Source organism: Doryrhamphus excisus, chromosome 10, assembly GCF_030265055.1.
Source record: "Doryrhamphus excisus isolate RoL2022-K1 chromosome 10, RoL_Dexc_1.0, whole genome shotgun sequence".
In the NCBI taxonomy this organism is placed as follows: Eukaryota; Metazoa; Chordata; class Actinopteri; order Syngnathiformes; family Syngnathidae; genus Doryrhamphus; species Doryrhamphus excisus.
In genome coordinates this window covers 10,367,139-10,389,743 of record NC_080475.1, presented here as the reverse complement: position 1 = coordinate 10,389,743, position 22,605 = coordinate 10,367,139, and the positions used below count along the sequence as shown (strand labels likewise).

At 38.7% G+C, this 22,605-nt stretch overlaps 3 protein-coding genes across 6 annotated transcripts in view; 1 reads left to right on the top strand and 2 right to left on the bottom strand.

Annotated features, from left to right (window-relative positions):
* LOC131137649 (sodium-driven chloride bicarbonate exchanger-like) overlaps positions 1–14,097 on the top strand; it is a 30,475-nt gene extending 16,378 nt beyond the window's left edge. The window contains exons 19-26 of the mRNA XM_058085837.1: positions 205–366; positions 436–687; positions 755–823; positions 1,615–1,788; positions 1,856–1,978; positions 2,666–2,730; positions 2,796–2,900; positions 6,643–14,097. Of these exons, the coding sequence (XP_057941820.1) occupies positions 205–366; positions 436–687; positions 755–823; positions 1,615–1,788; positions 1,856–1,978; positions 2,666–2,730; positions 2,796–2,900; positions 6,643–6,718 (1,026 nt within the window). The 3' untranslated portion in view covers positions 6,719–14,097. The remainder of the gene's footprint in view (positions 1–204; positions 367–435; positions 688–754; positions 824–1,614; positions 1,789–1,855; positions 1,979–2,665; positions 2,731–2,795; positions 2,901–6,642) is intronic.
* LOC131137726 (pro-glucagon-like) lies at positions 8,937–12,802 on the bottom strand. Of its 2 annotated transcripts, none has more exons than XM_058085987.1 (6): positions 12,619–12,802; positions 11,185–11,287; positions 10,987–11,115; positions 10,531–10,647; positions 9,040–9,186; positions 8,937–8,973 (listed from the first exon to the last, which is right to left on the bottom strand). In XM_058085987.1, the coding sequence occupies exons 2-6, from the start codon at positions 11,271–11,273 to the stop codon at positions 8,949–8,951; spliced, it is 507 nt and encodes a 168-aa protein (XP_057941970.1). In that variant the 5' UTR covers positions 11,274–11,287; positions 12,619–12,802; the 3' UTR covers positions 8,937–8,948. The 2 variants fall into 2 exon arrangements, with proteins under 2 accessions (XP_057941970.1, XP_057941971.1); XM_058085988.1 differs by lacking the exon at positions 12,619–12,802 and adding an exon at positions 12,567–12,615.
* On the bottom strand, positions 12,936–22,605 carry LOC131137660 (dipeptidyl peptidase 4-like). 3 transcript variants are annotated; one of them, XM_058085857.1, is made up of 26 exons: positions 21,010–21,100; positions 20,835–20,922; positions 19,740–19,838; positions 19,583–19,674; positions 19,424–19,498; positions 19,294–19,346; positions 19,156–19,228; positions 18,930–19,050; positions 18,708–18,862; positions 18,019–18,116; positions 17,820–17,949; positions 17,709–17,747; positions 17,539–17,637; positions 17,402–17,472; positions 17,234–17,287; positions 17,045–17,154; positions 16,928–16,975; positions 16,763–16,861; positions 16,590–16,659; positions 15,776–15,970; positions 15,631–15,685; positions 15,334–15,433; positions 14,846–14,904; positions 14,713–14,785; positions 14,324–14,397; positions 12,936–14,255 (listed from the first exon to the last, which is right to left on the bottom strand). In XM_058085857.1, exons 1-26 carry the CDS (start codon positions 21,010–21,012, stop codon positions 14,163–14,165), a joined length of 2,226 nt encoding a protein of 741 aa, XP_057941840.1. In that variant the 5' UTR covers positions 21,013–21,100; the 3' UTR covers positions 12,936–14,162. The 3 variants fall into 3 exon arrangements, 2 of the variants coding, with proteins under 2 accessions (XP_057941840.1, XP_057941841.1); XM_058085858.1 differs by lacking the exon at positions 21,010–21,100 and adding an exon at positions 22,560–22,605 and having other exon boundaries at positions 12,937–14,255; XR_009131956.1 differs by having other exon boundaries at positions 14,180–14,255; positions 14,886–14,904.

The window sequence follows — 22,605 nt, the reverse complement described above, 5'->3', positions numbered from 1 at the left end:
ATTTGTTTTCTTAGGAGAAATTAAAATGCCAATTAATCTTAATCAAGAAGCAATAATGCACTCTACTGTTTTTGCAAATATATAAAAATAAATATTTAAAAATGAATACAACGTGATTTAAATAAAATAAAATACAAAAATGTTGCATTTGAAAAATGAGTAATAAAAATGCACTTTATGATTTTGTGTCTTGAACGAAATTAGCCAACCAGAGACGATCGTGGTTGGGTCATCAACCCCGTGGGTCCGAACCCGTGGTGGACCACCATCATCACCTTCATCCCTGCTCTCCTGTGCACCATCCTGATCTTCATGGACCAGCAGATCACAGCGGTCATCATCAACAGGAAGGAGCACAAACTGAAGGTATGTCAGGTGACAACTTGATCAGCGGCGCGTGTGCGAGACACGCTGGTCTGGGCTGTCCTCTTCCAGAAAGGCTGCGGCTACCACCTGGACCTGTTTGTGGTCGGGGTGATGCTGGGCGTGTGCTCGGTGATGGGCCTGCCGTGGTTCGTGGCGGCCACCGTGCTCTCCATCTCCCATGTCAACAGCTTGAAGCTGGAGTCCGAGTGCTCGGCCCCCGGTGAGCAGCCCAAGTTCCTGGGCATCCGTGAGCAGCGCTTCACCGGCCTCATGATCTTCACCCTGATGGGCTGCTCCGTCTTCATGACCTCCGTGCTGAAGGTCAGGAGAGACGCCGAGACGTCCGGGGATGAAGCACGTGTCCTTGACATCCGCCTTCTGATTGCAGTTCATTCCCATGCCGGTGCTCTATGGAGTCTTTCTCTACATGGGGGCATCCTCGCTTCGAGGCATTCAGGTCAGGAAGCTTACACGACAGGACCCCCCCCCCCATTATTTCTCCAAATGGCGATTGGGTAGGGGGTCCTGTTTTTACCAGACTCCAGTTGTCTGAACTTTTTGCTAACAATTTGGTAAATTGTAATCCCATTCGGTTTTCGTACCGCCAGCTTAGGTATTCAGGTCAGGAAGCTTGCACGACAGGACCCCCCTCCCCATTATTTTTCCAGCATTATATTAAACAGGGGTTGTCCTATTCATTATACATTTGTTACATTTTTAATCAAATGTCCAAATAGTGCGGCACGGCGGTCGAGTGGTTAGCACGCAGACGTCACAGCTAGGAGACCAGGGTTCAATTCCACCCTCGGCCATCTCTGTGTGGAGTTTGCATGTTCTCCCCGTGCATGCATGGGTTTTCTCCGGGTACTCCGGTTTCCTCCCACATTCCAAAAACATGCTAGGTTAATTAGCGACTCCAAATTGTCCATAGGTATGAATGTGAGTGTGAATGGTTGTTTGTCTATATGTGCCCTGTGATTGGCTGGCCACCAGTCCAGGGTGTACCCCGCCTCTCGCCCGAAGACAGCTGGGATAGGCTCCAGCACCCCCCGCGACCCTCGTGAGGAAAAGCGGTAGAAAATTAATGAATGAATGAATGAATCTTTAAAATAACTAGAAATATAAATCATAATCAAGAAAATACAAAAAAATACAAAAAAAATACAAAAAAAGAAAAAATACATAATATATAAATAAATAAAATATGTTTTCGTTGGCCACACCTCATCCAGAATGATTTGTCCACAGTTCTTCGATCGTCTGAAGCTGTTCGGAATGCCGACCAAACACCAACCGGACTTCATTTACCTTCGCCACGTCCCACTGAGGAAGGTCCACCTCTTCACCATCATCCAGCTCAGCTGCTTGGTGCTGCTGTGGGTCATCAAGACCTCCAGGGCTGCCATCGTTTTCCCCATGATGGTAAAAGCCCGGCCGCTCTATATGCTGGGAATCGGACATCATTACGATCCCTCAATCCATATTTCAGGTCTTGGCGCTGGTCTTCATCCGCAAGCTTCTGGACTTCATCTTCAGCAAGAGAGAGTTGAGCTGGCTGGATGACCTGATGCCTGAGTGGAAGAAGAAGAAACTGGAGGATGCTGCGCAAGAGGTCCTATGCTTTACCCCCCCTCCAAAAACATAAATAAATAAATACATACATACATACATACAATTAATAAAAAGTATGTTTAAAAAAATATTTAAAATTATGTTTATTTTACATTACCAAATAAGTGAAAAATATAGAAATAGGATTCAGTAAAAAAACAAAAAAATTGTCACAAAATAAATAAATATTAAATCAATTAAATTACTACTAAATTATTAAAAATAATAAATACATTTAATATTAGATACATTCAAAATTTTAAACAATGTCATAAAATTGTATAGAAAAATCAAAATAAACAAATATAAAATTGATGAAATACAATAAATAAATAAAAAACAAAAATGCATTTAAAAATGAATAGATAAAAATGTAAATTAATATGAATAAAAATTAGGGCTGTCAATTGATTAAAATATTTAACTGTGATTAATCGCAACTCAGAATTAATTACATTTAATTTCAGATAGAAATAAGTTTTTATCTATAAAAAGTAGGGGAAATCGCTTTGTGGTAAACGATTCAAAGTGCAACTACAACGATAATTACATCTAATTTTATGTAAAATGATATCAATTTCGGAACTATGGGCCATTATTTAAAACAATACAGTCAGCAAGCATATTTTTGTATTACTGTTATGTTTATGTTCTTCAGCAAACACTGAATGTGTAAATGTTGGAACAGGAGGAGCACAGCATGATGGCGGAAGAAGAGGGCGTGGTCCAGGTGCCACTGGAGGGACACCTCAAGTAAGTCCGACCCGGCCCCACCCTTTCCCCCACGCTTTGACGCCATTGTCGTGTCTTCTTTGAAGGAGCGACCCGGCCACGGTCAACATCACGGACGAGATGTCCAAAGGCTCCTTCGGGGACGTGTGGAAGAGCGTCAGCCCCGTGGAAAAGGACCCACCCGCTAAAAGGTACGCTTGCTTCATCAGGAGATGCTCCCTTCATAGACTCCTTATCCTCTTTCCTTATGGCATATCAGAAAGAAACTTCCTTCTCACATTTTGATGATAAAGTGGCAGATTGACCACTCTATTCTGTAAGTCGTACATTCACAAGAAAAATGTCGTATTTTTGCACGAATGAATTGCACAAGAAGAAAATCGAGAAAGTCGTGGATTTACAACAAGAAAGTCATAAATTTCAGAAAAAAAAATCCTGAGAAAAAAGAAAAGAAAGAAAATTTTGGTAATTTACGATCACAAAACCAATATTGCAAGAATTTACAAGAAAAAAAAATCTGAAATTGACAACAATAAAGTCGTAATGTTACAAGAATAAATTCGTAAATTTAAATAAACAAATTCAAAAATTTCCGGGAATAATTACATAAATTCTATGAGAAAAAAAAGTCATACATTTCTGAGAAAAAAGTCTTTAATTTACAAGAAAAAAATAAAGTTGTAAATTCATGAAAATAAAATGTTGAAAATGTATGATGAAAAAAAGTTACGAGAACAGACATGTAAATTTACAAAAGAAATGTCATAAATTTACAACAAAAAAGTAATATTACAAGAATAAAAAAGAAAATAGAAAAAAGCTGTGAAGTTACAAGACAAATTAAAGTTGTACATTTACAAGAAGAAAATGTTGAACATGTTGGAGCAAAAAAGTACAATTTTTCCAAGAAAAAAAGTCTGAAATGTCCAATAAAGTTGTGTAAGTTCAGAGAAAAAATCTGTAAATTTACAGGAAAAATTTGTCATATATTTACAAGAATGAAGTCGTCAAATTATAAAACAAAAACCAAGAAGCAAATGTCGGAAATTTAAGTGCCACAAAGTCACATTGCAAGAATTTCAGAGAAAGTCAAAAATTTACAACAAGTTGTGAGGATAAATCCGTACATTTACATGAAAAAATAGTCATAAAATCCAAAAATAAATCAAAATAAAGTAAAGAAATTTTACGACTTAATTCGCTATTTTTTGGCGTGAATTTTAAACTTTATTCTTGTATATTTATGATTTTTTTTCTCATAAAGTTTTGACTTTATTGTTGTACGTTCACAACAGTTTTTTTTCCTAAATTCATGCTTTTTTTTCTCTCGTATTTTTATGACTTTTAATGAGTTTAATGAGGACAGGACTACTATTTAAAACAGTATGTAGTATTTTTTGGTCAAAATAAATAAAATCCAATTGAAATCAATGAAAAATGTCATGTAATTTAATGATGAGCGTTGCGTCATTGTAGCAGTGCTTTGTGAAAGAGGAAAGGAAAAGGAAAGGCTGTCACTAGGGACAAGAGAGATAGAAGGTGTGTATTGAAGGATGACGTCCACGGCGTAGACTAACATAGAAACTCCCGCATTGCCTCTCCCCCCCCCCCTCCCCTCCCCTCCAAGCTCCCCCTCCTAACCTCTAGAGGCCGACCAGCGACAAGGTGAGTCTCCCGCTTCTGCTCTCGCTAGGGTGTGGAACGCTACGCCGTTTGCACGTCGAGGAAGCTTGAAAAGCGCACGCTGATGGCTTGTCCTTCTCCCGTCCGTGACTTCTTGTCATCACACTCCTGCTTTGCTTTCGTCTTCTTCTTCATCCGGCGACACCGCTGCTTTATGACTTTACATGACTTTACATTACATTGGATTAAAAGCTTCTCACTTGTATAGTTGCAACTTTTTCAAGTAAAATTCAGATGTAAAAAATACAATATCAAAAATAAAATAAAACTAAATTAAATGGAATTTGATGTAAAATATGATATACATTTTTTATTTTATTTTATTTTATTTTATTTTATTTTATTTTATTTTATTTTATTTTATTTTATTTTATTTTATTTTATTTTATTTTATTTTATTTTATTTTATTTTATTTTATTTTATTTTATTTTATTTTATTTTATTTGCAATACAATTCATAAGTGAAATAAAATTCAATTAAATTATATTTATTTTTTTATTTTCTTATATAGTTGCAACTTTTTTTCAAGTAAAATTCAGATGTAAAATATAATATATGAAATTAAATTAAATTACATGAAATTCAATTCAAAGCTTGTCATAATTGCCCCATGTTCATTTTGTATAGTTGCAACTTTTTCAAGTAAAATTCAGACGTAAAAAATACAATATCATAAATAAAATAAAACAAAATTAAATTGAATTTGGTGTAAAATATGATATACATATTTTATTTTATTTTAATTAATTTTTATTTTATTTTCAATTCCCAATACAATTCATAAGTGAATTCAATTAAATTATATTTATTTTTTTATTTTCTTATATAGTTGCAACTTATAGTTGCAAGTAAAATATAATATATGAAATTAAATTAAATTACATGAAATTCAATTCAAAGCTTGTCATAATTAGCCCATGTTCATTTTGTATAGTTGCAACTTTTTTCGAGGAATAAATTGTAATAATTTTGTAATAATTTTTTTTTACTTTGAAAATCCCCTTCCCCTAACCAGCACGCCGCCTGTGCTTGCATGCTCTCATCCTGCCTCTGCTCTGCACACCACACCTGGCTAGCGTGTTAGCATGTTAGCATGCCATGTCATGTGCTTTCATGGATGTTCCCTTTCCTTGGCTTCTTGCTTTTTTACTTATTTGACGTCCAAACTTTGGCTGTGTCTCCAGTGGGGCGCTCGCGTGCAAAACAGGAAATGGTACCTGCTCAGTACCACTTTCGGTGTTTACTGGATCTGTAGCGGTCCGGTTGGATCTGTATCGGGACAGTACTCCACCGGAGACACGGTCGTCATAGATGTATTTGCATGATGATTTGCATCGATGATTGTTATGATTTGCTGTGATGTGTTCACCGTATCCTGGCATCCCTCAGCAGCCACACTCAATGGCTTTGGCTCACAATACTTTTTATTTCTCTCATTGAAATGAAATTATGATCATAATTATGCAATTGTCATCTTCTGCAGTTGCAACATTTTTCAATAATAATAATAAAAATAAGATATAAATATATTACTTTTAATTTAACTGAATTCTATAGTTGCAATTGCAACTTTTTTCTAATGAAATTAATTTTTCTCATCATATAAAATGGATAAATATAACAGTTGTATTTAAATTAAAATAAATTCTAGCATGATAATTCAGACTTTTCTAAAAATATAAAAACAGATAGAAATATGTTATATATTTCATATAAATAAATATATATAAAATATATATAAATATATTTAATTTCACATAATTTTGAATAAAATTTAATTAGCTGAAATTGTATTTTATTTAGTATTTTTTCTAATATATTTTTTCATGAAATAAAAAATATATACATTTAATAGTTTAATAAGTAAATTAAATATAAAATCATATAACAATGTTGTATTTTAAATGTAATAACATGTAAAAATTAAATAAAATAAAATTAAATATAAAATCATACATCAGTGTTGTATTTTAAAATTTTAATTTAAAAAAAAAAATCAAATTTAATTAAATCATCTTCCACTTTTTTTTAAGTAAAATCCAGACTTTTCTCATAATATTCCAATCATATTACCAAAATAGGGTGTGATTACAGTTACTACTTTTTTCAGTAAATTACTCTCAAGCTAAAAAAAAAAGTATAAACCATATTTTCTACAATCTCCCGATATATTTGATGTATAATTCCATGACATTCTAATCATTTATTGATGATTTTATACATGTGATTTTTTTTTCCCACCACCCAGATTTCCCAAAAGTGGCGAGAAGCGTCACAAGCGTCGGCGACACGACAAGAGCTTGGACCGGGAGACCAGTTTGTGATGACACATCCCGGCATCTGTCATTTCTCTGTTATTAATCATATATATACAGTATATCATATATATAACATACATATATATATATATATATATATAAATACTGTGCCACATTTGTACTGTGATACACTGTATTTTTTTTTTTTTTTTTGGGTCTTACCCGTCCTGCGTGTGCAAAGGGTCCGACGTGCGCATTTGTGCCCGACCAGCAACGTCCGTGAGTGTCTCACCTTTTTAACTACAGCTGATGTGTTTTAGAGATTTTTATGCTTGGCAAAAAAAAAAAAACAAACACACAAAACTGCTTATTGCACCGGCGTCAACTCTAGTCTGGATGTATGACAGTACCCCCCTCCTTTTGTCCATCATTCATTGTGGAAAAAACAATTTTTACTGCAAAATTAAGAAAAAATAGAGGTATGACTAGAATGACGGTATATATGTATATATATATATACTGTACTGTATATAAACTACTGTAAACGTGTCCTGTCCAGACTTTAGGGACACCACAAGGACGTGTCCCATACACGTAACTTAGCGTTTGTGCCGTTTTCCCAAACATGCCCCTTTTCCAGGGTTGATTTTTGGTGGGAAATCGGCGTTCCTCGGACTCGGGTAATGCGTCGCGAGCACTTCCAACACACGTCGTCAGTTGTCCGTTGACCCACATATGCACTCCTTTGTGCTGTTCTTGAGTAAACACACCCCGAGTACTTTTAGAGATGCAATAATCGGAATAAAAAAAAATCAGCAAAGGGCAACTGTAATATGTGTTAACTGTCTGAGTGATGCCATATTTGATTGTGTGTTACTAATATAGGACTAAAATGATGTCCAGGGCAGGTAGATGTTTCTTTCCCGCTTCTTTCTCTATTAGACAAATTCATACTATGTATCTTTATTTTGCCTTAAAACTTTGATAGATGGTAACCATGCGCTTTCTGTTCATAAATTTGACTGGTGATTTTTGCTGTGATTTGAGTTCCACTTTGTAAAACGTTTGCGGAGAATGAGAAGGAAGCGAGCCAGAGTGTCTAGAAAATGTTCAATAAACTAATTTCATGTTTGATTTTCCCCCCCGTCTCAGTTATTGTCTAAAAAAAGGCCCTTTTTATTACAAATACTAAAAATAAAATACTAAAAATAATACTAAATAAAAATAATACTAAAAAGTGTAAAAACGCCATGAAAAATCTGCAATAGTTTTACAAAAAAAATGATGTAAAAATATTAACATAAAAAGTCATGATTTTACAAGAATTACAACACAATATAATGAGATAAAATAATGTTTTAGCAGGCAGCATAACAATTAAATATTAAAGGAAAAATGTATGTTGTTTTTATATTGTGAGGAATAGTCAAAAAATTACTAAAAAAAAAAACAACAGCAAAAATGAAAAAATATGGGAGTAAAGTCAAAATATTATGAGAATAAAGTCATCATATTATCAGAATAAATCATGGAATAAGTCATATTACGGGAATAAAGTCATCATTATGGGAATAAAGTCATAATATCACAAGAGAAACATTTAGAAGATATCAACAAGACGCTAAGAACGTGTGTGGAGCAGCATGAAGGTCAGCTAGCTGGATGCTAAAGCTAACCACTGGTTATGAGAACAGGTGTGGTTCTTATTGACATGTGTCAGCTAGCTGAATGCTATGGATGCTAAAGCTTGCCACTGGTTATGAGAACAGGTGTGGTTCTTATTGACATGTGTCAGCTAGCTGGATGCTAAAGCTAGCTACTGGTTATGATAACAGATGTGGTTCTTATTGACATGTGTCAGCTATCTTGATGCTAAAGCTAGCCACTGGTTATGATAACAGGTGTGGTTCTTATTGACATGTGTCAGCTAGCTGGATGCTAAAGCTAGCCACCGGTTATGAGAACAGGTGTGGTTCTTATTGACATGTGTCAGCTAGCTGAATGCTATGGATGCTAAAGCTAGTCACTGGTTATGATAACAGGTGTGGTTCTTATTGACATGTCAGCTTGCTGAATGCTAAAGCTAGCCACAGGTTATGATAACAGGTGCGGTTCTTATTGACGTGTCAGCTAGCTGGATGCTAAAGCTAGCCACCGGTTCTTATTGACATTGTGGGCTGCCAACACAGGATGGAAAAGATAACTTTATTTGGTGTTTCTCTCCCTGAGTGCTTATGGAAGAATGGGATGTTTTTCTATGGCTTCCCTTTCCCGTCGTTTGAGCTCCGCCGTCTCTTCAGCGCTCTGCTTGTCTTCTCTTCCTGCAACACACGCAACGTCACGCCGGCAAGCGCCGCCCGCCGATCCCCGGAAAGCCCCCGCTTTACCTCTCACCCGAAGGCTTGGAGGTCATGACCCAGAGTAAGTACTCCTTGGCCGCCATGGAGTCCAGGACTTTGTTGACGTCGCTGGTGAAGCTTCCGTCCACGTGCCTCCTCCGGCTTAACCCCCCATGCTGCCTCCTGACGTCACATCTGGGTACATGCACACCACGGAAACCGTTACGGCTCCGTTGCCACCCATGGGGTGGTCCCATTTGCCCCTGTGTGCAAAGCAGACCTTGACCTTGGACTTTGGCTTAGGTTTACAGTTGGTTTTTAAACTAGGTTTATGGGTTTAGAAGTTAGGTTTGGGGGTTTGGTTAGGAATAGGGCTTGGACTAGATTTGGAGGTTAGGGTTAGGACTAGGTTTAGGACTTAGGGTTGAGGTTTGGGTTAAGAATACAGCTTGAAGTAGGTTTAGAGGTTAGGGTTGGGGTTAGGACTAGGCCTTGAATTAGGTTTACAGGTTTAGAGGTTAGGGTTTAGGTAAAGAGGTTAAGGTTGGGGTTATGATTATGATTAGGGCTTGGACGAGGTTTAGGAGTTAGGAATGGGTTTTGGGTTAGGTTTACAGTTAGGGCTTGAACTATGTTTAGAGGTTAGGGTTGAGGTTTAGATTGGGATTGGGGATTGGACTCGAGTTGGGGTTAGGGTTACAGTTAGGGCCTGAAGTAGGTTTAGAGGTTAGGGTTGGGGTTTGGGCTAGGATTAGGTCTTGAAGGTCAAGGTTGAGGTAAGGCTTTGGTTGGGATTAGTTTTAGAGGTTGGACTCGGTTTTTACATTAGTGTTTATGATAGGATTAGGTTTTTGGGGTTGGTGTTAGGTTTGGGGTTAGGGTTAGGTTTACAGTTAGGGCCTGTACTAGGTTTAGAGGTTAGGGTTGGGGTTTGGGCTAGGATTAGGTCTTGAAGGTCAAGGCTGAGGTAAGGCTTTGGTTGGGATTAGTTTTAGAGGTTGGATAGGTTTTTACATTGGTGTTTATGTTAGGATTAGGTTTTTGGGGTTGGTGTTAGGTTTGGGATTAGGATTAGATTTTGTTTTGGGTTTTGGAGTTAGGGGTTAGTGTCAGGGCTTGGTCCAGGTTAGGGGTTCTGTAATCAGTAATTATTAAAACAATAATGCAAAGTAATAATCTTTCCACGGTTTTGTTGTATCCGACATCTGGTTCTTTCGGTCACAACCAAAACCAGGCCCTGAGATACTTGACCGAGTCCACCAGGCAAGACCAAAAACCACTAGCATCTTTGGCCGTGATTGTGTTAGCTGCTTCTACGATGCTAAAGTAAGAAGCTAACAGGTGTACTGTGCTATAAAATACAACTTCTCCGCTCGCTCTCACGCCACTCAGCACATTCATGTGATTTATTGTTGCACCAGGCAGGAAAAGGCACATCAGGTTCAAAGGTGAAGGGGGGCGGGACAAAGAAGCCAAGGCCATGTTGTCGTGCAATCACGCACTGGAGGAGCGTTAAGAAGAAGTGGGAAGTTCCCCTACTCTCTTCGGATCTGTCCCGTCATGAGCCCGGCGACAAAGTCTTTCATGGCCTGGTCCGTCAGGTATGAGCTCATGTCGCTGGTGTAGGTGCCCTCGGCGTGGCGCTTGTCGGCGGCGCTGCGGACAAAACAACAATGCTCATCGGGACAACATCGAGGATCAGGATGCAGGTTTACAGCGCGTTACCACGGTGGACCACCCAACCCGCCTACTGGTACTTGAACTCCTCCACTTTGGGCAAGATTTCATCCCTGACCCGGAGAACTTCACCCTAGATCACGGACCCTGGTCCTGATTCTCATTCCAGTTCTTGTCAACAATTTGGTACTGGTGTCCCAAACTTAAGGAAGCGGTATCCATAATGACGGGACTCAATGACGACCATGACCTAGCAACCCTGCTATGTGGTTCCACTACGAAAACCACGAGGACTTATTGTGACGTCAGACCACCAACCTGCTGCGCTTGTTGTTCATCAGCCAGCGAACAAAGTCCTGCGCTTTGCGGTCTTGGAGATACTTGCTGTAGTCGTTGGAGAACGTTCCCTCCGAGTGTCTCCTCACTAAAGCCTCGTCCATCTCTGAGCTTCAGGTGGAAGAAGACATCCGTCACACGGACTCAAACCATAAAAATATGTCCCGCTTTGAGTCCTACCTTGAGGTGTCCTGAAGTGGAAGCTGCCAGCCGCAGTGGACAAAACTGAAGATGACGAGGAGGCCGACCACGGAGCAGATGCTTGTCATTGCCGCTACCTGAACTACAGAACCACACCGATACTGATACCAACACCGATACTGATAACAACACCGATACTGATAACAACCAAGTTCAAATGAGTTATGTCAGTGAAGCCTTAAAAAACACAAGTCACCTTTCATTACCTTGATACTACTATGACCATATTAGCATGCTACCGATAATTTCACCATATTAGCATGCTACAGATAATTTCATCATATTAGCATGCTACAGATAATTTCATCATATTAGCATGCTACCGATAATTTCACCATCTTAGTATGCTATCGATACACACCTTTCATTACCTTGATACTACTCTGACCATATTAGCATGCTACCGATAATTTCACCATATTAGCATGCTACCGATAATTTCACCATATTAGCATGCTACCGATACACACCTTTCATTACCTTGATACTACTATGACCATATTAGCATGCTACCGATACACACCTTTCATTACCTTGATACCACTATGACTAATATTAGCATGCTATCGGTAATTTGACCATATTAGCATGCTACCAATACACACCTTTCATTACCTTGATACTAGTATGACCATATTAGCATGCTACCGATAATTTGACCATATTAGCATGCTACCGATGCACACCTTTTATTACCTTGATACTACTCTGACCATATTAGCATGCTACCGATAATTTCACCATATTAGCATGCTACTGATAAACACCTTTCATTGCCTTGATACCACTACGACTGATATTAGCATGCTACCGATAATTTGACCATATTAGCATGCTACCGATACACATCTTTCATTACCTTGATACCACTATGACTAATATTAGCATGCTACCAATAATTTGACCATATTAGCATGCTACCGATACACACCTTTCATTACCTTAATACTACTACGACCATATTAGCATGCTACCGATAATTTGACCATATTAGCATGCTATCGATACACACTTTTCATTACCTTGATACTACCATGACCATATTAGCATGCTACCAATAATTTGACCATATTAGCATGCTAATATGATTTAATGACTGATCCAGGTAAGAAGATAACGATGCAAGTTGGAAGTAGTTTATCATGGAGTAGAGAAAAAAAGACAAGCATTACGGCATTACTGACTGGACTGTACGTCGGAAAGACCGGAGAGACCGGCGGTCTAGTAGTGACTATTGCTGCCCTGTATGAGATGGTTATTATGATAATGATTTTAAGATTTTTTAAGATTATCAGCCTAACCTGACATGTTCCTTAGGAAATAAACTCAGGAGCCGCTCAGACACAGAAATGACGCCTCACCTTTTCCCGTATGGCTTTCAGAAGAACGTCGCCACTTCCCCGGACTACTTACCCCGTTTCTGCCGTCCACCCTTAAATAGCCCAGGTCGGCCACCTCCTCCATCCGCCCCGCCGATTACTCTCGAGCCATTAGCCAGGCAGCTCCGCCGTCAACGAGGCGAAGGATGGAAGCGTGACGCCAGCTGGCGCTCGGGTGAGAAGCTCAAACAAACGCAACACTCATCCTGGCAAACAGCAGGAAGGTTTAATGGGCGAGCGTGACATCATACAGTCATCGTGTAACTTTTTTCACCAACTTGCTTTTACACTTTTACGCTCTTTTATTGCCCAAATAGGCGTGGAGCATGATTTGAAATTACTGGCGGAAAATTACTTTTTCTTTGTATTATATATTAATATTATTTGTTTATTTAAAAAAATATATTGTTTCCATCCTGCCACAATGTAGCCCACTATTAATGTTAATGCCTAATGTTTACTTTTATAATTATTAATATGTTACAGTTAATAATTTAATATTTTATGCAACACGTTTATATTTTAAAAATCCGGTTATTGGTATAAAAATAGGAAGTATATTTTCATATATTGTTGCATGTGACATTTTTAAAAAATCAAAATGGGTAACCAAAAACTGGATTTCTATTGTCATATAATAAAACCCTTCGTATATATGCCGAGCCTGTGAAAAAAGTCAAGGAATAATCAAAACAATTTGTTTTTATTCGAATAAACGTGTGCGTATTGATGACTGTGTCGTGGTTAACAGACATTAAAGCCAATAGCGAGCTCCACATGTTAAGAGGCGATAGGAAACATGCGAAAAGCCTCGTTGTTTGCGGTGGGAATCATTTCAGTGTAACGCCTCACAAATTAACGAATTATGAAACAAAGTTCTGAAGATAAAATAGCAAAGGCAAGATAAGATTAATTATCATGAACGTTCGTTTTGGAGCTGTTTTGTCTTCACGTCTGAAGAGTTTTAGCGCTCGAGGAATCATACTTTGCAACTCTTCACCGTGGCTAACGTTGGCTCTAAGCTAGGTGAAGTTTATGGTGGAAGGCTTGTGGTGTGGAATCATTAATGACATTAGCTGGAGTGTTCCATAGTATTTTGCCATTTTTTGCTGTGCTCTCCGATAATGTACTGTAGTGACAGGACTAAAGTGTGTTATGTGTCCTGAATGCAGCGGTTTGCGGTAGGAATCATTTCGGTGTAACTCCAAACAATGAACTAATTCATTCACATCATGTATGTCCGGTGATTTTTCGCGCCAGAGGAATAAAAATGGTGGCTAGCGTTAGCAATAAGCTAGGTTAGGTTTCTAGTGGAACTCTTAATGGTTTTATGGAATTATGAATGACATTAGCTGGTTTCGGAGTGTTGAAAAAGTTGTGGTTTGGGAGAATAGCGTAATATTATGAGGAAAAATAATCTCATATATGTCTTAAATATTGCGGGAGTCTTGGAGTGGTTGTGTTCCGTAAATAGGAAGGGCAGAGTAGTGATTACTCTCCATTATAAACAATATACATTAGTCATAGAGTCAGAGTCTCGGTAGTCTGCTTGATGCCAGTTGTGTTGATCCGTGGGCTTCACGCAAAGCACCTCTGCAGGAAGTGGCTCATGTGCGTGTAGACATGCTGGTAGGCTGAACCGCCGAGCCCATGGTCCTTGTCCGTGTACCACTGCCGGGACGACAACAGTTAGTCATTCCGCAACGTGACGCCTAGCTTGCGGCTGGCGTTGCTCTCACCATGGCGTCAAAGTCCACCTGCTCGTCCACCAGAGCTTCAGATATCTCCGCTGCCTGCTGGAAATGCACGTTGTCTGCAAAATACGCAAAACTTCACACATCACAAAGGTAATTCTATTTCAGCAGCAATAAACAACATCAATGTTATTCTTTTAAAACGTCATTTTCCATAGGAGGAAAAGAATAACATCATTTTGGTAGCATAACGTTGAAATATTAAAGAAAAAAGCTGTATAAAATATGTAAAAATGTAAAAATATGTATTCTAGAAATATTCTGAGAAATAATTCAAAGAAAATTTACAAGAAAATTGTTGAAAAAAAAACAAGAATTTGCAAGAATAAAATTGCAAAAGTTGAAAAGTCAAAGCTAGCATAGCCTTGGCTTACCGTCGGCAGTTCCGTGAACCAGAAGGTACTGCACCGCATGGAAGTTTTTGGCCCGTGCCGTCACCGTTGAGTTCTGCGCACACGGATATCACACTTGGACACCGTTCACGCGTGTGTGAGTGTGTGTGTTTACCATGTAAGCTGCAGGATTGTCAGCCGGCGTCAACATGTACCTCTCTGTGTAGATGGAATCTGGAGGGAATTTAAAAAAAAAAAAAAGTGCATGTCAAGCTTTTTCCAGCATTCCAACCATTTAATCAATCATTTCCAGAATATTTGAACTTTTTCCGCACCTTACTTTTCCAGATATTCCAACTTTATTTGTTGTTTGCTTTGTTTCTCATAATATTAGCAATTTATAAATAAATAAATAAATAAATAATATATAAATAAATAAATTTTTTCTTCAATATTTTGACTTCATGCTACGACTAAATAACTAAATATGTTATTTTTTTCCTCATAAAATTTATTTTCATAAATTTTTGCTGCAATTAAAAAAAAATTCATTTAATATTTTGACTTTATTCTTGTAAAATGAATGCTGTTTTTTCCTGTTTGTCTTCATTTTTCTGTAAAATTATTGTGGAAGTGGTAAACAGCAAGAAGAAAAAAAAATACCATAATATTCCCATTTGGAGACTGGAGCAACTGCCATCCCACATTTAAAGACGCCGCTTCCAGATCCCAAGGCCATGGATGCCACATAGCCGCCGTAAGACTGCACAGAAGAAGGGACTGGGCTTTATTAGGAGGCTGCAGGATTGACTGCGTTGGGAGTTTCCATTACTGATGCACCAATGTCATTTGGCCCAGGTTCTGCTTGACCATCTCAAGGTACACGTGCAGCCCCGGACCGTGACGACAGTGATGGTAAACCACCGACACGATCCGGCTACCGGCCTCAAAGGTACGTACCCATCCCCAGATGGCGATTCGATCTTTGTCAATGAATCCCATTTTGATGAATTCCCTGAAATCCAAACGGGACGTCAAAGTGAGGCTTTTTCTTTCTCCCCTCATCTGAGCAGAAACGTGTTTGCAGAGAGGGCGGGCCTCTTACCGGGCCGCCGTTATCTGATCCTCCACCTCGTAGGTTCCCAGACGTCGGTAGATTTCGTGCATGAGCTTGTCGCCCTGGTAGCCGCTGCCTCTCCCGTCAAAGCTGGCAACAACCACTTTCTCCTCGCTGGCCAGGTAGGTGGACCAGCTCACCCGGTACAGGAAGTCCGTCTTCTGGCTGCACGGACCTGCATACCTGCAAAAAATACATACAGCAATTAAACACAGCAATTAAAACACAATATCAATGAAAAATACATCAATAAAATTAATAAGTAAAATATATAAAATAAGTAAAATAAGTAAAATATAATTTATTTATGTTACATAAATATGCAAATAAAAATGAAATTAAAATATTAAAACTAAATTCACCCATTTTTATTTAAAAAAATAATGAAAATATACATTACATTTTAAAATCAATTAAATAAAAACCACCAAATCAACAAAAAATTAATAAAATCCCACAAATTTTATTACATAGCTAAAACAAAACTAATTAAAAATGTATCCATATTATTGAAGTGTATTAAATATTTTGTAAACATTAAATTTCACATAACAAAAATATTTATGAGTAGAAAATAAAAGTATCCAAATGAAAAATAATAAATGAAATAAAATAATAAAATCAACACCAAAATAAATTTCTATAAACTTTATAAAATAACTAAAATTCAGAATTAAATTAAAAAAAATTAAAAAATGTATTTATATCATAATCATTTTCCATCACTAAAAAAATAAATGAATACACAAATGAATTGAAAAAGAAATAAATGTTATAAAAAATATTATGAAATATCTCTCACACATCCAGCAGTAGCGGGTACTTCTTGGACTCATCAAAGCCCGGCGGCAAAAACATTTGGTACCAAAGATCTACATCCAAAACAACAAAACAAGATCATGGAATTGGAATGGCCGCCATTCATTACCATTACCATCTCTTGAATAACGAGTAATCATAAATAACACGACTGACCGTATCCCGCAATCCTGAGGATGCCGCGACGCATGTGGGGCATGCGGATGTGCGATACCAGCTGGATGAACTCCTTATTGTCCTCCACACGTTTCACCTCTAAAAACGGCAAGATGGTTAGAAAGGAATACTGTCCTGTACAGGAATGCCCTCTATCCGGCTCACCTGTGCCGTCCCTGTTATCCACCAGAGAACTGTACGGAACGCCGGGACCTTGGAGCAAAAAAAAACAAAACAATACAGGCGTGTTTCAGGAATGCGACAAACGGGAAACTGACTGACCTCTGCAGCTCATGAGGTAAAAAGACGCATCGTGGCTGAAATCCGCCGAGTTGTACTGGCAGTCACCGCTTAGGGTGCAGGTCAGACACGTCACGGCTCCGTTGGTCCACCTGCGACACGCGGAACCGTAACATGCTGTTAGGAGATCCGGCGAATGGTGATGAAGCCGTAGGCGACGCCCATTTTCACCTATAAACGTTGCGTCCTCCAGGTTTTCCACCCTCTTGGTTGCTGGAGTAATACCTGTGGAATACGTAGTATTTCATCTCAACCTGGGACTACTTTTTGAAAGTAGGCGGAGCTACATTTTCTCATTTTTCAAGAGTTTTTGGACATATCTTTGAAAGTGAAACTCACACGCTATCCGCAGTAACCTTCTGAATGTTGACGACTTCCCATGCTCCCGTAGTGATAGCTGTGGCTTTGCCCTGCAAGGTGAGGTAGCATCGGATGAAAAAGTTGTGCTAACGTAAGAGCTAGCGTCAGCTGCTGACCTGCGCCATGTGATGGATGTGTTTGTAGCCTTTGCCGTCACTCATCAGCAAATACAAGCTCTTCTTATCTGCAGCAAAAACTGGATCCGGTGGTGAAAACTAGCCAGAAAAAAACTTAGCTAAAAACAAGCATGCTTCTCTAAAAGCTTATTCTTCCTTTTTTTTTTTACCCGTCCGATCCAACCAGAGGAGCTGCGCATGTCCAGATGCTACATAAATCAAGACAAGGATGAGTGAAAAGATGTTTCAAGAAGATGTCCCTCCAAACGAGGACTTGCTACCTCAACTGGGTCCCAAGTGGAGCCATTGAGGTTGTATATCTGAAGGATGAGGTGGTTTTGGAGTCTCTTCAGCCACTGGACGGCGAGACGCTGGTCAGTTCCCCAGGTCACGGTAGCCAAGTAGTGCTCGCTGGAAAGCCGGAGATGGCCATAAATGCTGGATGGACGCACAACTCAACAGCTGGGAAGGTTCCCTTACCTGGAGCGGAACGGTTCTGGGACGGGAACTTGCCAAGTGTGGGTTGTGTTGTCAGTGTCCACCACGAACAGACTGGCGACTGGGTTGGGGGAACCTGCCTGAAGACGACAAAAGAAAATAGCTTTGAATATGGGTAAGGGTTTAGGACTGTAGATGGGTACGCGCCTTTAGATATGGATCAGAACTTGGGAATTTGAACCATAGGTGGGCATAAGCTTTGGTTTAGGACTATGGATGTGTACCAACTTTTAGATATGGATCAGATTTTTGGAATTTGAACCTTGGGTGTGTTTAAGGTTGGGTTTAGGACTGTGGATCGGTACTCACATTTAGATATGGATCAGATCTTAGGAACTGGAATCATGGTTGGGTATAAGGTAGGGTTTAGGACTGTGTAGGGTTTAGGACCTTATAGGGTTAAGCAACTATGACTTTAGGTGGATATAAGGCAGGGTTTCATACTGTGGATTTGGGTCAAGGTTTAGGAATTTGAACTGAGTGGGTATCAGGTATAATTTAAGACTGGTTAGATACTGACTCACCTTTCGATATGGGTAAGGGTTTAGGAAGTAGGACCTTGGATGCATATAAGGTCGGGTTTAGGGCTGTGGATGGGTACTCACCTTCGGATAGCAGCCAAGGTTTAGGTTTTAGGACCAAGGGTGGATATAAGGTGGATTGGTACTCACTTTTGGATATGGGATGGAAACAGTACTTGGGTACTGTTTATCCCCATACCAAGGGTACTCCACAGTGGGGACCTCTGTATCGTTCAGCTGGATGTAGGCCACATATTTTCCTCCTGGAGACCACCAGAGTCCCTGGTTGGATGAGAACATCTCCTCTGGTAGGGGGAAGAAAAGCTATTACTATTACTACTAGTACTAGTACATATATGTACTGTGGCTTACCCTCATAAACCCAGTCTGGAATTCCATTAAACACGAGGTTCTCCTTGCCGTCGAAGGTAACTTGCTGAGGCTGAGAATCTGGGCTGGTCTTTATGTACACGTTATTTTGGAATACAAAAGCCTAGGAATCCAAAAGAGAACAGTTCTGGTAATCCATCTTGGAGGCCGGGCGTGTTTGGGAAAGGAGGATCAAGCTTTGACGATGAAAGCCCTCCATCATACTCACCAGTTTGTTGCCTTCAGGAGCCCAAGCCAAATACTGGACTTGTTGATGAAGGTCACTGGGTTCCAGGAACTTTCTGAGACCAAGTACGACAGCATCAAAACCACGTAGGGCATTCAAGTCGGACTTCTGCATACTTACTCCAACGTGCGGTCGTAGAGCGAGTACGATGCCGTGAAGGAATGCCTCCAAAGCTAGCGGGACACGACGGAGGCATCATTCATGTTGAGGACATTTCATCGATCAAAGCAAAGCCAAAGCTGCGTCTCACCTTGCTGTGGTTGCTCATGAACGCCACGTATCTTCGGTCCGCCGACAGCTGGTAGTCAGTGGCGTCTTTTTCCTTCTAAGTTCCAAGAAATGAAGATCCATTTGATCCTTCAGCGTCAACTTTGTGTGCCGTCAAACCTTCCACACGTGGATGACTTACAAACTTGTCTCCGCCCAGAAAGACAGAGGACCCTCCCGTGGCCACGTTGTGGAGATAAACGGAGCCCTCTCGCCTCCGGAGGTACTCGGCATCTGGATGAGCGAGAACAGGAATGCTTATGGATGGAGAGCCAGTCATAGGACCTCGATGGACCCACCTGAGATCCACCTCATGCTGTAAGCCCTGGGTTTGAGGGAGCTGTTGAAGACGTCCGCCAATGTGAAGTACTTCTCGTAGATGCCACCATCTTGCTTCTCTGAAACACACATGGCAACTTGACACCAACACCTTATTTGGTTTTCACTCAATTCATAGAAGTTATTTGATCAACGTCCATTTTCATTTATTAACACAATTAATCACATTATTTCATTTCATATTTTCATCCAAGTCATGAATTTTAAGAACAAAATTGTAGGTAGTTATAGTTATAAAGTAGGTCGTTGTACTACACAAAGTTATACATTAGAATAAAGTTCATTCAAAAAAGTCAAATTCCAAGAGAAAAAGTCATAATATTATGAGAATAAAGTAGGAAATTTACAAAAAAGTTGTAAATGATGAGAAAATATTGTAAATGACAAGAATATAGTAGTAGTCATGAGAATAAAGTCCTAAATTATGAGAAAAAAGTTGTAAAGAATAAAGTTGCAAATTATGAGAAAAACATAAAAAAAATAAAGTTTACACGTAAAACACTTACATTATGAGAAAAAAGTGGTAAAATTATGAGAATAAAGTTGTAAATTAGTGAGAAAAAAATAGTAATATGAGAATTCATGTGTAAATTTACGAGAAAAAGTAATGATTTTCAAGAAAAAATTTGATAGTATTATGAAAATAAAGTCAGAAATGTACCAAAAAGTCGTATAGGATGAGAAACAAGTCATAACTGATTAGAATAAAGTGGTAAATCTATAAGAATGGAGTTGTAAATTGAGAGAAAAGTGTAATATTCTTGTAATATGAGAATAAAAGTCCTATATGAGGTCAAAAAGGTCAATTAGGAGAAGCGGTAATAAATGTCAGGGTTATTTTTGTTGTCCCGTTTCTACTTGTATGAATTGGTTCAAGCTACATCGTCGTTATTCTTCATTTCATTTTGGGAATTGAAGTCCTCAGGTGATTTTTGACATCATGATAAGTGCCATAAAAAAATGGCGGGGCGGGGCGAGGGGGCGTGCTGTTAAACCCAATAAAGACGGGAAAGGGAAACGTGGACGATTAAGCTGGAAATGAAGCCAAGACTTACCTTTCAAATAAATGACGGTGGGCACTGTGATCAGAACCACCACCACGGCCAGTCCAAAGACCCCTAGGAGAACCTTTGCAACGGAGACCTGAGAGAAGCAAAAGCTATGATGTGAATGCCCGTGCTCAAATGCTAAAAACAGCAACAGCAACAGTGTGCTCGTCCATCAACTAACCATAACTGAAAGACACACACACAAAAAAAAAACACAACCACAGCGTGCGGAGGAAGGAAATGACACCGGCGTCCACGCAGGTGTCTGGGAAGTGTGCGGGACAGGTTGTTTGTGGCGTGCCTTTCCAACATAGCTGTTAAATATTAGCCCAGCTTTCATAGCCACCACAATAAACGTGCAAAGAGCAAAGTTTGTCCACTTTGGAAGGACTTTTCTGGTTTTAAAGTCAATCAAAGGAGATTTTTCACCAAGGCAACGATGAATCTGTCAATACATTATGATGGCGCTCTCTGGCTTTCCCCACCAAGTACGATGTTACAGTTTGTACAGGGATCAAATACTTATTTCAATACTTATTTCACTTTTTCCATTATTTGACATTTATTTTTCTATTAATACTAATTAATGTATTTTTAATTTAATATTTTTACATTTTAAGTATTTTTTTTACATTAAAAATATTTGAATTTTTTGGACATGTATTTTCTCATTTGTCTATTAATATTAATTTATTATTTTTTATTATTTCAAACTCTTATTTTTATATATATATTTTTTAATTTATTATATTTTATGTTTTTTATATAAAAAATGTTTTGACATGTTATTTCTTTTTGGACATGTATTTTTAAATTTCTCTTATTTCTCCACTGAGTGAAACGAATGACCAAAAAACGGTAAGAAGGCTGTTAAAAGCTTAACAAATAGAAAAGCTCTGCCTGTATGTGGAATAAACACCATTTCCGTCACTTGTTGGCCTGAAAGTGGACATCCTGGGCAAACAAATGCAGCGTGCTTTGTTTGAAGAGATGCAATGTACCATTTAGCTGCCACTAAAGCACATCCTTTATAGGTGACTGTGAACACATTTGGTCCCAATGGAAGAGTAAAGTGTTTATATACGGCCTTTTTTTACTGGGACTACCAGCACTTAATGATATTGCTTGTCGTTCATGATGAACGTTTGGACAGGAGGAACCAATCTACAAAGCTCAGAGCAAATGAGCAAATATTCGTTCACGGTTTAAGTTTCCAATTGGAATAAACAGAAAGAGAAGCTTCTTTAAGTATGCTTGTGCAGCTTTTATGATTTATTCTCACACAATTAGAAATTCAAACACAAATCTACAATTTTAATAAATTCAGCTTTCTTCAGTTAGCTCATACCAAACTGTTTTAAAGATAACAAAACAAGTTTAAATTGAACTCGAAGCAACAGGGAGACTGATACCTAGTCAACAAAATAAGTACAAAAACAAATATTGTAAACACTTCCTGTTTACGTGACCGCCTCGCACAAGGAACCAATCACACGCCTTTTTTTTTCAAATCCTTTGGTTTGATTGGCGAGCGGCATCAGCAGTACATCTTGCAGCCATTGGCTGCCGAAATAAAACGAAAAGTAACGAGTGGCGACGATGCTCGTCGAAACTTAACGATGCTAAAGTACAAAAAATAAAAACGTCGACTCAAATACAATAACGAATTGTTGAAAGGTCGTTACTGTACAATACCGTGAAGATAATTATTACAATTATAATGTTGCATACCTTTATTTTACTTTGAGTTATAGTTTTGTGACTGGTTTGTCATTTT

What these genes read in the sequence shown, in the direction of transcription:
- LOC131137726 (XM_058085987.1), bottom strand. Translation starts at nt 11,273, where the DNA reads ATGACAAGCATCTGCTCCGTGGTCGGCCTCCTCGTCATCTTCAGTTTT. An exon ending in ACGGGACAGATCCGAAGAGA is followed by an intron (nt 9,187 to 10,530) that starts GTAGGGGAACTT and finishes GCATGTACCCAG; the next exon opens with ATGTGACGTCAGGAGGCAGC. An exon ending in TCCAAGCCTTCGGGTGAGAG is followed by an intron (nt 8,974 to 9,039) that starts GTAAAGCGGGGG and finishes CGTGTGTTGCAG; the next exon opens with GAAGAGAAGACAAGCAGAGC.
- LOC131137660 (XM_058085857.1), bottom strand. An exon ending in TCATGAGCAACCACAGCAAG is followed by an intron (nt 19,347 to 19,423) that starts GTGAGACGCAGC and finishes GTGTCCCGCTAG; the next exon opens with CTTTGGAGGCATTCCTTCAC. An exon ending in CTCCTGAAGGCAACAAACTG is followed by an intron (nt 19,051 to 19,155) that starts GTGAGTATGATG and finishes TTGGATTCCTAG; the next exon opens with GCTTTTGTATTCCAAAATAA.